At 37.9% G+C, this 14,625-nt stretch overlaps 4 protein-coding genes and 1 pseudogene across 7 annotated transcripts; 4 read left to right on the top strand and 1 right to left on the bottom strand.

The window, feature by feature from the left end:
- The first annotated feature begins 808 nt into the window (after positions 1-808).
- Positions 809-2,109, top strand: LOC108858646 (F-box/LRR-repeat protein At3g60040-like; annotated as a pseudogene).
- Positions 2,110-2,530: 421 nt separating this feature from the next.
- On the top strand, positions 2,531-5,641 carry LOC108862050 (NADP-dependent alkenal double bond reductase P2). Of its 2 annotated transcripts, XM_018636073.2 has the most exons (8): positions 2,536-2,696; positions 3,223-3,280; positions 3,364-3,724; positions 3,796-3,973; positions 4,056-4,222; positions 4,310-4,392; positions 4,467-4,821; positions 5,090-5,641. In XM_018636073.2, exons 3-8 carry the CDS (start codon positions 3,464-3,466, stop codon positions 5,459-5,461), a joined length of 1,416 nt encoding a protein of 471 aa, XP_018491575.1. In that variant the 5' UTR covers positions 2,536-2,696; positions 3,223-3,280; positions 3,364-3,463; the 3' UTR covers positions 5,462-5,641. The 2 variants fall into 2 exon arrangements, with proteins under 2 accessions (XP_018491574.1, XP_018491575.1); XM_018636072.2 differs by lacking the exon at positions 5,090-5,641 and having other exon boundaries at positions 2,531-2,696; positions 3,352-3,724; positions 4,467-4,993.
- Positions 5,642-5,786: 145 nt separating this feature from the next.
- Positions 5,787-8,708, top strand: LOC108862048 (integrin-linked protein kinase 1). Of its 2 annotated transcripts, XM_018636070.2 has the most exons (11): positions 5,787-6,424; positions 6,628-6,702; positions 6,793-6,897; positions 6,999-7,084; positions 7,191-7,311; positions 7,394-7,536; positions 7,623-7,744; positions 7,832-7,917; positions 8,016-8,140; positions 8,236-8,367; positions 8,452-8,708. In XM_018636070.2, the coding sequence occupies exons 1-11, from the start codon at positions 5,984-5,986 to the stop codon at positions 8,456-8,458; spliced, it is 1,443 nt and encodes a 480-aa protein (XP_018491572.1). In that variant the 5' UTR covers positions 5,787-5,983; the 3' UTR covers positions 8,459-8,708. The 2 variants fall into 2 exon arrangements, with proteins under 2 accessions (XP_018491572.1, XP_018491573.1); XM_018636071.2 differs by lacking the exon at positions 8,452-8,708 and having other exon boundaries at positions 8,236-8,371.
- Positions 8,709-9,042: 334 nt separating this feature from the next.
- LOC108862047 (uncharacterized) lies at positions 9,043-12,984 on the top strand. Its single transcript, XM_018636069.2, has 15 exons — positions 9,043-9,188; positions 9,278-9,920; positions 10,019-10,331; positions 10,406-10,552; positions 10,654-10,742; positions 10,841-10,933; positions 11,018-11,144; positions 11,230-11,294; positions 11,372-11,543; positions 11,646-11,840; positions 11,933-11,980; positions 12,074-12,220; positions 12,318-12,400; positions 12,514-12,629; positions 12,729-12,984. The coding sequence occupies exons 2-15, from the start codon at positions 9,352-9,354 to the stop codon at positions 12,818-12,820; spliced, it is 2,256 nt and encodes a 751-aa protein (XP_018491571.1). The 5' UTR covers positions 9,043-9,188; positions 9,278-9,351; the 3' UTR covers positions 12,821-12,984.
- Positions 12,985-13,142: 158 nt separating this feature from the next.
- LOC108862051 (sm-like protein LSM6A) lies at positions 13,143-14,580 on the bottom strand. 2 transcript variants are annotated; one of them, XM_018636075.2, is made up of 4 exons: positions 14,476-14,580; positions 14,179-14,321; positions 13,501-13,614; positions 13,143-13,427 (listed from the first exon to the last, which is right to left on the bottom strand). In XM_018636075.2, exons 2-4 carry the CDS (start codon positions 14,285-14,287, stop codon positions 13,381-13,383), a joined length of 270 nt encoding a protein of 89 aa, XP_018491577.1. In that variant the 5' UTR covers positions 14,288-14,321; positions 14,476-14,580; the 3' UTR covers positions 13,143-13,380. The 2 variants fall into 2 exon arrangements, with proteins under 2 accessions (XP_018491577.1, XP_018491578.1); XM_018636076.2 differs by lacking the exon at positions 14,476-14,580 and adding an exon at positions 14,434-14,475 and having other exon boundaries at positions 13,247-13,427.
- Between the last annotated feature and the right edge of the window lie 45 nt (positions 14,581-14,625).

Raw genomic sequence — 14,625 nt, 5'->3', positions numbered from 1 at the left:
TTTGACCGCCTAATTCCCGCGTTGACCGCCTAATCCCGCGTTGACCGCCTAAGTTTTTTTTTTTTTTTTTTTTTTTTAAAAGCTGAAATACGATTGATTATTTTTATTCATTATTAACAGATTTGTATAATTATTGATTACTAAATAGTTACAATTAGTTATCTAACCCAAAACAAACACATATATACTACATTAGGGATTTTCTCGTATCAAACACGCCCAAATCTAAATGTTCGATAAATTGAAAGGAGATCGTTTCAAAAAATTATCTAAAAAAGTTATAATTATGTATAAGAACTTGTGTCATCATATTTAAAATTAACTAAACATATTATAAATATATTAAATTGTATTTAAAACTAGGCCCCGCGTAATCTCCGAGTACTCCCCGATTTTTCGGTAACTCGCTAGGCCCAGACTCGCCGCCCGACTAGCGCCTAGCGTAGTTTAGAACAGGGATTGTATTACTTGGCACGCAAACAACCTTTTATTGCGTTTTCTTTAGATGTTTTTGTTGCTATAATCCATTTTTATTTATAGAAAAGGGTACAAGAAAACTTGGACCAGTGCGCTGAAGCCTAAATTGAATTAGGTTCATAAAATAAAAAGGTTTAAAAAACTTTATTGGATTCGTGTATTATTTTTACAGCATGAATTAGCAGTAAAAACAGCAGTATCCTTTTTTTTTTTTTTTTTTTTTGTAACTTGCTTTCATAACAGCAGTATCCTTTTACTTGCTTGAACAATATATAGTATTCATTTTTTCGGAAAGTTTAATATCAAGATTTAAAAAAATTGTGTTGATTTTCTATAAATATTTAGCAGTTTAGTAAAATTTAAAAATACAATAGATAACAAATATGAAAATATTCCACAATAAATAAAAGTCAAATTAACTCAAAACTTCTTCATTTATTGGCAATTTCTCTGAGCTCATGTTTCAGGCACTTCTAAGGAAGAGATTGCTTGTGTTCTGTCTCCATGGATGCCAACAAGTTGGACACCGATGCAATTAGCTGGCTTCCTGACGAGGTTCTAGGCAATATTTTGTCCTTACTTCCCACAAAACAAGCTGTTTCAACATATGATAGAAAGTGGGATGTGATCCGAGAGAGCTTCAGGAGTTTTGTGGATAGAACACTCGCCTTGCAATGCAAGTCTCCCATCAAGAAACTCTCTCTAACATGCTACTTTTAACGAGAAAAGCGAGATGGCTTATGTGAGCAGCTGGATATGTAATGCGTTAGAGCGTGGTGCTTTGGAAGTGAACCTACGTTTAATGACTACTAATTCTAAACTTTATCTGCCTTATGAGCTCTTCACGAACCAGAGGCTGGTTAAGCTGACACTAGGAACACAATTGTCTCTTGGGAAGATTCCTCCAGAGTCTCTTCATTGATACCATTGTCTTTACAAAAAAAAAAAGATCTGTGTGATGTGCTTCTTCCTGGTTGTCCAGTGCTTGAGGAATTGTCTGTACTCAACGAGGGTTATAAGAAAGTCCGATACAGCATATCCAGTCGGAGCATCAAGAAACTATCATTTTGCTACAAATATAAATTGGTGGTGTCTGAAGTTGATTTTATGAAGAGTATGTCATTTGATGCTCCGAATCTTGTTTCCCTCGACTATGAATTGGCTATGTACCCACAAGTTAACTTGGAGTCCCTAGTGGAAGCTAGGCTGGGTATTCATTATTCTAAATTGGTGAAGAGGCCGGATCTAACTGGTCTCGTTATAGGGATGAGAAACCTTGAGACTCTGCACCTATCTCCTGCTTCTGCTGATGTAAGTCTTCTGTTTCTACTTGAGAAAACTCATTAAGAGCTTGAACGTTCTTAAAGCATGTGCAGATTTTAGGAATATGAACAATTAAATAAGAGTTATAATAATTTAAAAATAAATAAACTTGGAAGCTTTGGTTTATGTAAACTATTTATTAAATTTTGGAGGTCATAGGCTAATGTCTTACTTGCTTGTCCATAATCAGCTCTGAGCATGCGTGTGTGTGTGTTTCAGATGATTTCTCGGTGTGTTAAACATGGACTAGTCTTACCGGTGTTCAAGAATCTGGTTATCTTTTGGGAATAACAACAAACGAGGCTGGAAACTGCTGCCACACCTGATCAAGCATTCTCCAAAGCTTGAACCTCTAATCATCCAGCTATGTATAGACATTACGCAAACTCAGTGGTTGATCATTTACGTAATCCATGCTTCCTGATTGATGGTTTTCTTCAGGATCTGAATGGTTACACAGGCAATGTCTCCGTGCCACCGAACCAAGTAAAGACATTGCAGATTCTTGGTTATCAAGAAAATGATGGAGAGTTGAAAAGGATGACTCAGAACTAGTGCGAGTGGAGATCCCACAAGGTGTTGTGTTTCATGTTGTGCAAACCACAATTGTTATCCGAGATACCCTTAAAATAATCTTATTCATCTTAATTTCACAAGTAACACACTCTCGTATTAACCACGTGTTCATGAAGATAAGGGCAACGAGAGCAGGTCGTATCCAAACCACTCGTTATTTATCATATAATAAGTAAAAAGAAAGTGTAAGAGACGATTTTCTTTTGCTTCAAAAACCTGAATTTTTTTTGGTTTGAAGCATATCAACAACCTCAATCATGTTAGACTAAAAGTTCTAAAGATCGAGTAATTTCTTCTCAGGTTTCTTTCACGCAAGCAAGGTTAGTGTTAACGATTTATTTATTATTGTAGTAAATAATAATTAGATCATCTGTGGAAGTTGAACTTTAGATATACCTGGAGCCAGTCTTGATAAGTGCATGCGCAGCGGTAGATCCGTCTTGCATCTCTCAAACAAAAGATATTAATGAAAGAACTAGTATTTGATTATAAGATGGAGTTATTTAAGTTCTACAGAAACATATTTAATATGTGTTAGAAGCAAAGTTAAAACATTGTAAGCAATAAATTATTGTTGATTCGAAGAACTACCTGAACTAGTATCATAATTAATTTACTTACCAGCTTACTTTAAACAAAAAGTTGATGAACAGTCTTAGCATATGGTAACCCATTTCTATTACCACTACAATGTCTTACATTTCTAATTAATGATAATTCTTATACTTTTTTGACAGAATAATTCTTAAACTTTCACAACTTAAAGATCTATTTTTTAGTTAATTTATATAATGTTTTGGCAATGTTTTGTATTAACCTGGTATTTTAACTCTTCATGGATCACAGAGTGTGACACGAGTCTTAAAGGTCACGTGAATCCCTTTACCAGGTGTAGCCAAAACTGGTGAGGTTCTTTAAGTCCACACTCAAGAGTATCTAGTGGCTTTGCATGAAACACGTGTTAAATCACTCTAGGCATTATCACAGGACAATGAATATAGGTTGATTCAGTTTTGAAGACGATATAGATGTGACGAAGGAAAGAAGGGATTCTCCATTACCATAAAAAGGAGTGGAACTGAGAAAAATGGAGACTACCGTGAGGAACAAGCAAGTCATACTTAAGCATTACACAAAGGGCTTCCCTGAAGAGTCTGATCTAATGATAGCCACAGCTCTAGACACTATGGAACTTAAGGTTAAGCCTGGATCATCAGCCATTCTGGTGAAGAATCTTTTCTTGTCTTGTGATCCTTACATGGGGACTTTCATGAGAGAACCAGACTCCGGATCATCAGAGGTTGCTGTGGAAACTTTACCACTTTTGGATGCTTTTCTCCCCGGCAAGGTAACAACATCACACACATAAAACACACACATAAGAAACAATTAACTTCAGTTGTCGATGTTTGTGTGTAGCCCATAGCTGGAGTTGGAGTGTCTGAGGTGATAGATTCCGATGATCCAGGTTTTGCAAAAGGAGATTTTGTTTGGGGAATCGTCGGTTGGGAAGAGTATAGTACTGTTAACTCGTTTGGTAGATTCAGAATCGATGTCAATATCGATGTTCCTCTCTCTTACTACACTGGAATACTAAGTGAGTATATCTTTTCACGGATATAAGGATGAAAAGACTGTATATAATAGCATAATGTCATGATGTTTTTTTTACATAACAGGTGTGACAGGCTTGACTGCTTATGCTGGCTTTTTCGAGATATGTTCACCTAAGAAAGGAGAGACAGTCTTTGTCTCTGCCGCTGCTGGTGCCGTTGGTCATCTCGTGGGTCAGTTTGCTAAGTTGATGGGCTGTTATGTTGTCGGAAGTGCCGGAAGTAAACAAAAGGTTAGGGCCCTTTTTGTTATGGAACTTAACTACCAAGAAACTTTAACTTATTGTTTTTTTTTCTTACATTTTTTGGTTCCTCTAAAGGTTGATCTCTTGCTAGACAAATTTGGATTTGACGATGCATTTAATTACAAGGAAGAACCTGACCTTAATGCCGCTTTAAAGAGGTTGTCACTGGTCAAAATATTATGCTGTTTCTTGAATCATAGAATCACATTTCCTCTGTTTTTTTTTCTTTAAGGTGTTTACCACAAGGTATTGACATATACTTCGAGAACGTGGGAGGCAAAATGCTTGACTCGGTGCTAATGAACATGAACGTACATGGACGCATTGCCGTGTGCGGTATGATATCTCAGTACCATATTGAAAGCAAAGAAGGTATTCAAAATCTACCGGTCGTCATCTACAAGAGGATCAAGATGCAAGGGTTTCTAGCTCTTGACTTCGTTGACAGGTTCCCTAAGTTCTTGGATTATGTTGTTCCATATCTAAACGAAAGGAAGTTGGTATATATTGAAGACATTGTTGAAGGACTAGAGAATGGTCCTGCTGCTCTTTTTCGACTCTTCCAGGGACAAAACATTGGGAAGCAAGTTATTAAGATTGCTTGAGAGCGAAATGCATAGGTTGTCCATATGGTTGGAGACTCATGTGGACTGCCAAATCTGTAATCTGTTTTCAGATTGTATTGGGTTCAAATATAATATTGTAAACTTTTGAGTTCAGTTCGAGTGTTATAGAAAAGTATAAGGGGTTAAATGTAAATTGTTTTCACTATTATCCATGGGCTATTTGAAACTATAGTGAAGCCTAGCACACTATCTAAGGCCCAATATAGTAAACAAGGCCCAAAGTTTTAAGTCAATCAAAAGGGGGAAAAGGATAAACCCTAAATTCAATTCCTCCGACGCACACTTCCTTTGGTTCTGCAGAGCGCCATCGATTCGAATAGCTATGGGGATCCTGTCGTGGTTCACCGGAAGCCCTAAGCCTTCGCAACCGGAGACGACGAAGACGGAGATAATTCAGACGCCGGCTCCCGGGATGAACGGAGCCATCGAAGTTCCTCGTCCCGATCGCGCGACGGTGTTCGAGTTCGGCTCCGTCGCGGCTACTGGAGACAGAGTCACTCTCGCTGGATACTGTCCCGTTTCCGACGATCTCGAACCTTGCCGCTGGGAGATTGTCCCCGCCGACGGGAAAGACGCGCCGCAGTTTCGCGTCGTCTTCTGAAGAAGAATCCAAGCGTTCATCTCTTTCAACAGAGTGAGTTTCTAGAAGATGTAATTTGTTAAATCTCGTAATTGTATTTGGTCTGGTTATGTCATGTCAATGTACCAATTTAAACCGAACAAGTTGATGGATGATTTAATCGAAACCGGTTTAATGAATATCATTTTGGGATTCCACTAATTATTCTCCAGGTTGTATTTCCAATCTTAAAAATAAACTTCTCTTTTAAAAAGTCCAAATCATTGGTTTATTTATTTGCTTATTTTAATCATCTAAATTTGTAAAAAAAAAAGAGGTAATTAAGTGATTATCCGCGTTTCACTGCTCCTAATGACAAACGAAACCATTAACTAAGATCGATTAGAAAAATAAGATTTAAGAAACAATTGAAAACAGACAGAAGACATCACGATCCTTTGTCTGTTTCCAACATAAGTTGACGAATTTTCATAAAAGATGCAATGTGGATTCTGTTTTGATCCTTAATTGATCTGGGAGACTCAAAATATCAAACAAAGAAACATGGATGATGATGTAACCGCGCACTTGAAGCGCGGGATATCTCGACAATCCTCGACAGGATCAGTGCGACGAGGAACGCTAAGCCGACAATTCACGCGCCAATCATCTCTCGATCCGCGGCGCAACAACATGAGGTTCAGCTTCGGCCGTCAGTCTTCGCTCGATCCGATCAGGAGGAGCCCCGAGTCCTCGAGCTGCCAGCCGCAGATGATGTCTGTACCCGAGAATCTCGATTCCACGATGCAGCTTCTCTTTATGGCGAGCAAAGGAGACGTCGAAGGAGTCGAGGAGCTGCTCGATGAAGGAGTCGACGTGAATAGCATCGATCTCGACGGACGTACGGCGCTTCACATTGCCTCGTGTGAAGGTCATTACGACGTCGTCAGGGTTCTACTTAGCCGGAGAGCTAACATTGATGCTCGTGACCGTTGGGGTAGTACGGTCCGTTTTTCGTCCCATTCTTCTTCTTTTGTTTCGGTTTTGACTGCTAAGTACAAATTGACTTTTAAATTTTGATTTCCGGTTTGATTAGTATGTAGTTACGGTTTGTAAGGATGTATACAAACGAACCGAGTTGATTTATAATTCCTTATTTGGTTTGTTTGGGTTAAACCGAATTGATCATCCCTTTTGTTATGGTGCAGGCGGCTGTTGATGCTAAGTATTATGGGAACGTTGAAGTGTATAATCTCTTGAAAACTCGAGGAGCTAAACCTCCGGTATGCTATTTAACATAATGCTTTGTATGGTCTCTCTCTCTCTCTCTCTCTTTCTCTCATCTTCAAAATGTGTGCTTTGAAAACTTTCAGAAAACGAGAAAGACTCCAATGACGGTGGGGAATCCAAAAGAAGTCCCTGAGTATGAACTTAACCCACTTGAGCTTCAAGTTCGAAAAGTTGATGGCATCTCAAAGGTTTTTTTTTTTACAATCTCCTACCTTCACAAGAACTGAGACTTTTATCTCCTAAAGTATCTCTTATGTGGGATGTACTTATTGTTTTACTTCATTTGTAGGGAACTTATCAAGTTGCTAAGTGGAATGGCACGCGAGTATCGGTAAAGATATCCGATAAAGATAGTTATTCAGATCCGGAACGAGTGTAATGCAATTCTTCTTCATCTTTGCTCTGTGTCTAATTAAGTTGTTTAATAACATGAAAATCTAACACACTGTTTTCTCTATGTGGTTCTTTTTTGTACAAGCAGAAATGCTTTCAATCATGAATTAACTTTGCTAGCTAAAGCTAGGCATCCAAATATTGTTCAATTTGTTGGAGCTGTCACTCAAAATCTACCGATGATGATTGTAGTTGAACATAATCCAAAAGTGAGCTAGTTTTTTTTTTTTCTTTTTTACTTGATTTCCTGCCTGCACATGGAATCACAATTGTAGTCATTTTAATTTTCAGGGTGATCTAAGTGAATATCTTCAAAAGAAAGGTCGTCTTTCTCCTTCAAAGGCTCTGAGATTTGCTCTTGATATTGCCAGAGGCATGAACTATCTTCATGAGTGTAAACCAGACCCGGTCATTCACTGCAATTTAAGGCCAAAGTAAGACATTAGCCGAGAGCAAATTAGATAACAACAATAACAATACAGTTTTGATAATATTATGAAAGTTTTTTGTAAGGTGTCAGAAATATTTTGCTGGATAGAGGTGGACAATTGAAGATCTCTGGATTTGGTTTGATAAAATTGTCCAAGGTTTCAGAAGATAATGTCAAAATAGTGAACCACGAAGCTCATATCGATAAATCAAGTAAGAACAAGGGCTTCATTTTTTTTCATTTTCTCTGTGAAGAAACATTGTTCTTGAAAGTTGCTTATTTACCTGTTTGAACTGCAGATTGCTACATAGCTCCAGAACTCTACAAAAACATATTATTCGATAAAAGTGTTGATGTTCATTCGTTTGGTGTCATTTTGTATGAGGTAGTAACACACAAAACTTTCAATTTATGGATAGTTATAATAAATATCTGAACCTCAAACTCTTGCAAATCTTTTCTTTGGTGCTTTTACATGTGAAGATAACTGAGGGAGTATCGATTTTTCATCCTAAACCGCCTGAAGAGGTTGCAGAGTCGATATGTATGGAAGGGAGGAGACCAACAATCAAGACGAAGTCCAAGGGTTACCCTTCAGAGTTGAAAGAGTAATAACCATTTCAAAATCTTGTTGATGTTTAAAAAATCATTTTTAGATGTTATATATACATTTTATGATGTCTTGCTGATTAACTAACTATAGGTTGATTGAGGAATGTTGGCATCCAGATACAAGTGTAAGGCCAATATTCTCCGATATTATTATTCGACTCGACAACATAGTTGCAAACTGCTCTAAGCAGGGTTGGTGGAAAGATACATTTAAGTTTCCCTGGTAAAACTAACTTTTGATCTGAATGAATAATTTTTATTGTTAAAAACAAAGGTCTCTGCTCATCCAATATTTATTCTTTTGCAGGAAATAAAAGGAAACGACTGAATCAACCAACCTCGAAAATGGAGTTGAAAGAAAAAAAACTAAGATGAGAGTGAAGCTTTTACAAAAACAAATTCACAGTTTCATTCTCTTTGTATAAACAAAAGTTCACTAGTCTGTTTTTCATATTTTTCATGTTTTGTTTGTTTCATATCATAAATATTTTTTTGGTTTATTTTGTGTACGACAACACACATTCATATTTCTTGTTCATATCAAAATTAAAAGCAACTTGTAAATTCTAGATAAGATTCATAAATTTCTGCTAATACAAAAAGAAGTGCCAATTAGAAATATATTATCAAATCCAACAAGTTTGTAAACATTTGTTAAAATCCTTTTTTGTTTGATGAAGAAGTAAAGAGCTTTAACATTATTTTGCTATTTTAACCATCCAATTATACACAGCCAAATTTACAGTAACAAAAGATAAATACAATAATCTCATGCGTCTTTGCCCTTGGGGTTCAAGTATTACCTCTCGATGTGGATTCGTCCACGTGGTCACGATCCAAAAGTCATGGGACCCTGATATAATCCAACGGTGTAGATTAACTCCAAGAGGTCCAAAAAAATGTCTATTTATTTCTTGTCCTAAAATAAATAAATAAATAAAACCCTTTTCTCTCACGGCGCATCTCTAAAACCTCTCCAATTTCTCCGGCGGTTCTCTCTCACCGGAAATCAGATTACTTTCATCTTCAGTTTCTCTGTCATCAGTAAGTGATATCTTTGTTCATATCTTCTTTGAATTTCTCATAGTACTCGAATCACTGATAAAGGTTGTTCTTTTTTTACTATTGCTAAGATAAAGGTCTGTTCTTTTTCTGGGAGATGTACCGCTGATTCCCTCTGTTGACGACGACAAGGGTATCTATAAAAATGGCGTCAAGAGCGATCTTAAGGAGAAAGAGTATCGTTTCCGATTACTTGAATGTCTATTACGCTCGTTCAGCTCAGAGCTTTCAATCATTAGGAAACTCTGCTCAGACGGTTGATTCACAATCTCATCACTCTCTTATCAACCATCCTCCCTCCGTGGAAGCTTCCCGTGTTGCCAAAGTCAAGCCCTTTACTGGAGGGTATGGTCTTCTGTTACCTAGTTCTAGGTTCCGTGGCTCTTCTCACTTCTCAAGGACCGGTTTTGGAGGTTTAGAGTCTGGTGCCTCTCTGGGGATGAGGTACATAAGCGTGTCTATTCGTAACGCTACCACCACAGCTGCGGCGTCTAAGAAGCCTGAAGAAGAGGATAAGAAAGATGGTGTGAGTAGGAAAGAGGCGTCTCCTGAGGAATGTGACCAAGCTGTTGAGAGTCTGAGCAGTGTTAAAGCGAAAGCGAAGGCTAAACGTCTTCAAGAATCCAAAAAGGTTGCTAGGTCGATTGTGCAGAGGACGTGGGCGTTTGTTCTTAGGATCGGTCCTGCTTTAAGAGCTGTTGCCTCTATGAGCAGGTTTTTGAGCTTTTTTCTTTTGTTTGTTGACATTGTTGTTTGTGTGTGTTCTTTTATTGTTACTGTTTCTGAAGTTTTGTTTTTTTTTTCTTCTACAGGGCGGATTGGGCTAAAAAGCTTAGTCATTGGAAACATGAGTTTGTATCTACGTTGAAACATTATTGGCTTGGGACGAAACTGCTTTGGGCTGACACTAGAATCAGTTCAAGGTTGCTGCTCAAGTTGGCTGGTGGGAAGAGTCTCTCTAGAAGAGAAAGGCAACAGCTGACTCGAACCACGGCTGATATCTTTAGATTAGTGCCGTTTGCTGTGTTCATCCTCGTGCCGTTTATGGAGTTTCTGCTGCCGGTTTTCTTGAAGCTCTTCCCTAATATGTTGCCCTCAACTTTCCAGGACAAGATGAAAGAAGAGGTATACGTTCGTTTTGTTGCCTTCGTTGCTTCATGGGTCACTTATTTTCATGTTGCTCTATTGTTAATGTGCAGGAAGCATTGAAAAGGAAGTTACTTGCTAGGATAGAATACGCTAAGTTTCTTCAGGAAACGGCCAAAGAGATGGCTAAGGAAGTTAAGCATTCAAGAACTGGTGAAGCAAAGCAAACCGCTGAAGACCTGGTTGAGTTTCTAGACAAGGCAAGTCCTGGGTTTTGTGTTGACAAGTCAAATACTATTTATTTTTTTCTTTTATAATTTCAATTTCATTCTCCACGTTCGTTCTTAAACTTGTCTTCCAGGTACGAAAAGGTCGACTAGTCCAAAATGATGAGATTTTAGGCTTTGCAAAGCTTTTCAACGATGAGCTTACTTTGGATAACATTAGCAGGTTTGCTGCTCCTTCTTATTTTGAATCTCAGATACATGTTGTGCTCGTTAAGAGGTACATAGTTCTGACAGTAGTTAACTCTTTGTTTTCAATATTAGGCCTCGCTTGGTTAGCATGTGTAGAATTATGGGTATTAGCCCATATGGAACAGATGCTTATCTGCGATACATGCTCAGGAAAAGACTGAGGAGGTAAGATGGTTTTCCACGTCTCATTGTTATTGGAGTTTTAAACCTTGCTTTGATGTTTAACTTTTACTCCTTTTTCAAATGCAGCATTAAGGAAGATGATAAACTGATTAGAGCTGAGGGTGTGGATTCCCTTACAGAAGCTGAGCTACGTGAAGATTGCAGGGAACGTGGAATGCTTGGGACGCTTACAGTTGAAGAGATGAGGCAACAGGTTTCTTTGTTATTTGTTTATCAAACTCTATCGAGAAAAAATAATGTTGCAGCGTTAACTTTTATGTATCGAAACGTTCTTGCAGCTTCGAGACTGGATGGACTTGTCACTTAATCACTCTGTCCCCTCGTCATTACTGATCCTTTCTAGGTAGGATTTAGAACTCTTTTTTCTCATTGTTTTGTGCTTTATTGCGAATATGTTTCTGATGAGGAGTCTATATTCAGGGCGTTCACTGTTGCAGGAAGAGTTGCGGCAGATGCTGTCCGGGCAACTCTTTCTTCTCTTCCTGATGAGGTCGTGGATACTGTTGGTGTTACTTCTCTGCCATCTGAAGACCCTGTCTCTGAGCGGCTAAGGAAGTTAGAGTACCTTGAGATGCAAGACGAACTTATCAAAGTCTGATATAAACTTTGGATTGTATTTATGTTATGCTTGCTTGAGGAAGTTAGAGAACTCAGTTTTTATTGTGTATCGCATTTTATATTGGTATATATGTAGAAAGAGGAAGAGAAAGAAGAAGAAGAGCTTACAAGGATTAAGGATGTTAAAGGTGGTGAAGAGGATAAGGCGCTGCAAGAGATGGCCATACCAACTGCCAGAGAAGCACAAGAACAGGCCAGAGCTAGAGTTCTCGAACAGCAAGATGATCTTTGCAAGCTTAGCCGTGCACTGGGCATTTTAGCTTCCGCTTCTGTAAGTGAAATGATTTAGTTTTCAAACAATGAGCATGCGTAGCAACTTTATCCTGAAACCTGTTTGAAACCGTTTGGTTTTGATATGAACAGTCGGTATGTAGAGAGCGTGAAGAATTCCTCCGTCTAGTCAAGAAAGAGGTATACAATGTCCACAAAAAACATTAGCTTGTAGTTTGCTTGATTAGCATTTTGTGTCATAGATGGAAAGTCATTGTTCTTCCGTTTCTCCAGGTGGAGTTTTATAACACAATGGTGGAGAGAGAAGATGTTGATGGTGAAAAGGCTGCAATGAAAGCATACAAAGCAGCTAGAGAAGATAGTGACCAAAGTGATGAAGTTGCTGAAGCAGACGAGGTTTCCTCAGCACTAATGGAAAAGGTAAAAAATGACTTGAAATCGTTTTTAAAGAATCTTTAAAGTCCCATATGAGATTTGTGTGCCAGACAGAGCTAACTCTTCAGGTATACATTTTAAGGTTGACGGTCTGATCCAAAACCTGGAGAAGGAGATTGATGATGTGGATATCAAAATTGGCAAAGGATGGCAGCTTCTTGACAGGTATATAGACTTGCTTCTTCTTTCTTTTTTTTCGGATAAAAGACGTGCTTCTTTTTTTTCGTTTCTGAGACTAAGATTCTAAAGCTGCAACGTTTCGGATGCACATAACACAGGGATCGAGATGGAAAGGTCACACCTGATGAAGTTGCAGCAGCTGCAATGTACTTGAAAGACACACTTGCTAATGAAGGTCTTCAACAACTAATCGGTAGCCTCTCCAAAGATAAAGGTAAAGAATCCTCTCCTTCTTGAGCTCTTACTTAAATCTCTCTGAAGCTAAATATGTTACTTGATCTTTTTTTGTATCAAATATGGTGGTTTTTAACAGAGGGAAGAATTATGGTGGAAGACATTGTAAGGTTGGGGAGGTTGGGAAGTAAGCCAGAAGAAAATGCAACAGAAGAAGAAGAATCAACTTAAGAGAGAGTAACTCTAAATAATTTTTTTTTGGAGAACCAGACGAGACACTACTACTCTTGTAATGAAGTTAGCTTTTGTTTTTTTAACTGAGAGAAACTCTACTTCAGGTTTTGCTGCTTAGACATAAGCAAGTTACATAATAGAAGGCGGCTACGATTGAGTAAGACCTTTTGCTAGTTTACTGTTTACGCGAAAAGAGGTTAGCACAAAAACAAAGGAAGGTTATTCTAAAGAGCTATTTTTTTTTTTTTTGTCAACATTCTTAAGAGCTTATACTTCTTTTTTGCGTTCTTCCTCAAATATATGTGCTTCTCATTAAAAATGATTACAAAAAAAAAGTGATTTTCTCTTCACAATGTGACAAACTTGTTTGATCACTAATCAAACTTCTTCTACTTGGAAAATAAATGAGGTCTGGTGTTAACATGCTTATAAAAAAAACTTCATTTTATGAAAAACAAACATCTTTGATACATGGCATTCGTCAGGTGCAAGAGTTGTTTTAGAAAGAGAACAAAGAAGGTAGCCATTGCTGATGATGATGATGCATGAGGAAGGGTCTAAGCTCCGTCGGCCAAAGGTGTGTTGACTGTACTGATGTAAAGAACTGCACCCAAAGAAAACAAAAGAAAATTACAGTTTACTGTGAAGCAGATATGTAAAGAGAGATATTTGGTTACCATTGTTTCCACGGATAAAGGCATCGCCGTATTTGTTCTTGAGCTGGCCGTTAACATACTCTTCTGTCTGCTCCATTGCTATGTTCATATAGCCATCAAGACAAGCAAGAATGCCTGTGTAAAAAAAGATAAAAGAAGCAATTCATGATCAAGAACTCAATATTAAAGAAGCGAGACAAAACTGATAAAGGGTAACAAGAGGAACAAGGCGAGAAGAAAGAAATGAGTAGTATCTCTCTTAAAATCTCTCTCCTCGATCAACAAACCACAGCTCAAAGATCTAAAAACCAAAGCTCAAAAGTTTCTCCTAGTCAATTGTAGATTCATTGCAGGGATAGGCAAGGAGAGAATACACACACAATCAGCCAAATTTGGTGTATCAAAAAAGTAGCTTGACTTAGACTAATTTATGTATAAATCAGATTGTCAAAACGATCTCTAATCTCTCACAGCTATATCACTTCTTAACCCTCTCTACAAATCAACAGACTGGCTGTTGCAACTCTTAGTTTGTTCGGCGTAAGATAAAGCCTTACAAATGAAATATGAAGTTGCAATTAACATGGACAAAGGAACAAGTGGTCCTAAGTCAAGACCTCTAACCTAAAGTGTAGCAGAGATAAAACAAATTGCAGGTATGTAGAGAGAGAGAGAGAGAAAGAGAGGATGAATGAGCACCTCGATAATCAACACCAGAGTTGAGCTTGACAACAACGGGTCTGCCACGGATGGATTTGAGGAAATCAGCAGGTGTCTTTGTCGTTCCACTTACTTTATTATCTCCCATCTTTCTTTCTTTCTTCTTCTTCTCAACTACGATCCTGTATCTCACAAGAGTTAGTTGGTAGTTAGTTCCTCAAGTAACAGTAAATACCCCAAGAAAAAAACCTACAACTTTCGAACCAATCAATCAATGAAAGACTGAAACTTTACGATGGATTCAAGGAAGCTAAGAGGCGAAGAAGAAACTCATACCTGACCGAAGAAGTAATTGAATCGTTGCGAAAGGGTCGAACTAATTAAACCTAGGGAAGGGGGAGGGGTTTATTACTATTTGCAAAACTATGTGGTATAAATTGGAGATTTTTAAAAGGTAGTAAATAGTATTTGAATAGTGGTCCTTTT

Source organism: Raphanus sativus, chromosome 5 (assembly GCF_000801105.2).
Source record: "Raphanus sativus cultivar WK10039 chromosome 5, ASM80110v3, whole genome shotgun sequence".
Lineage (NCBI taxonomy): Eukaryota > Viridiplantae > Streptophyta > Magnoliopsida > Brassicales > Brassicaceae > Raphanus > Raphanus sativus.
Note: the sequence above shows the minus strand (reverse complement) of the source record. Positions and strands in the feature narration are given on the sequence as shown.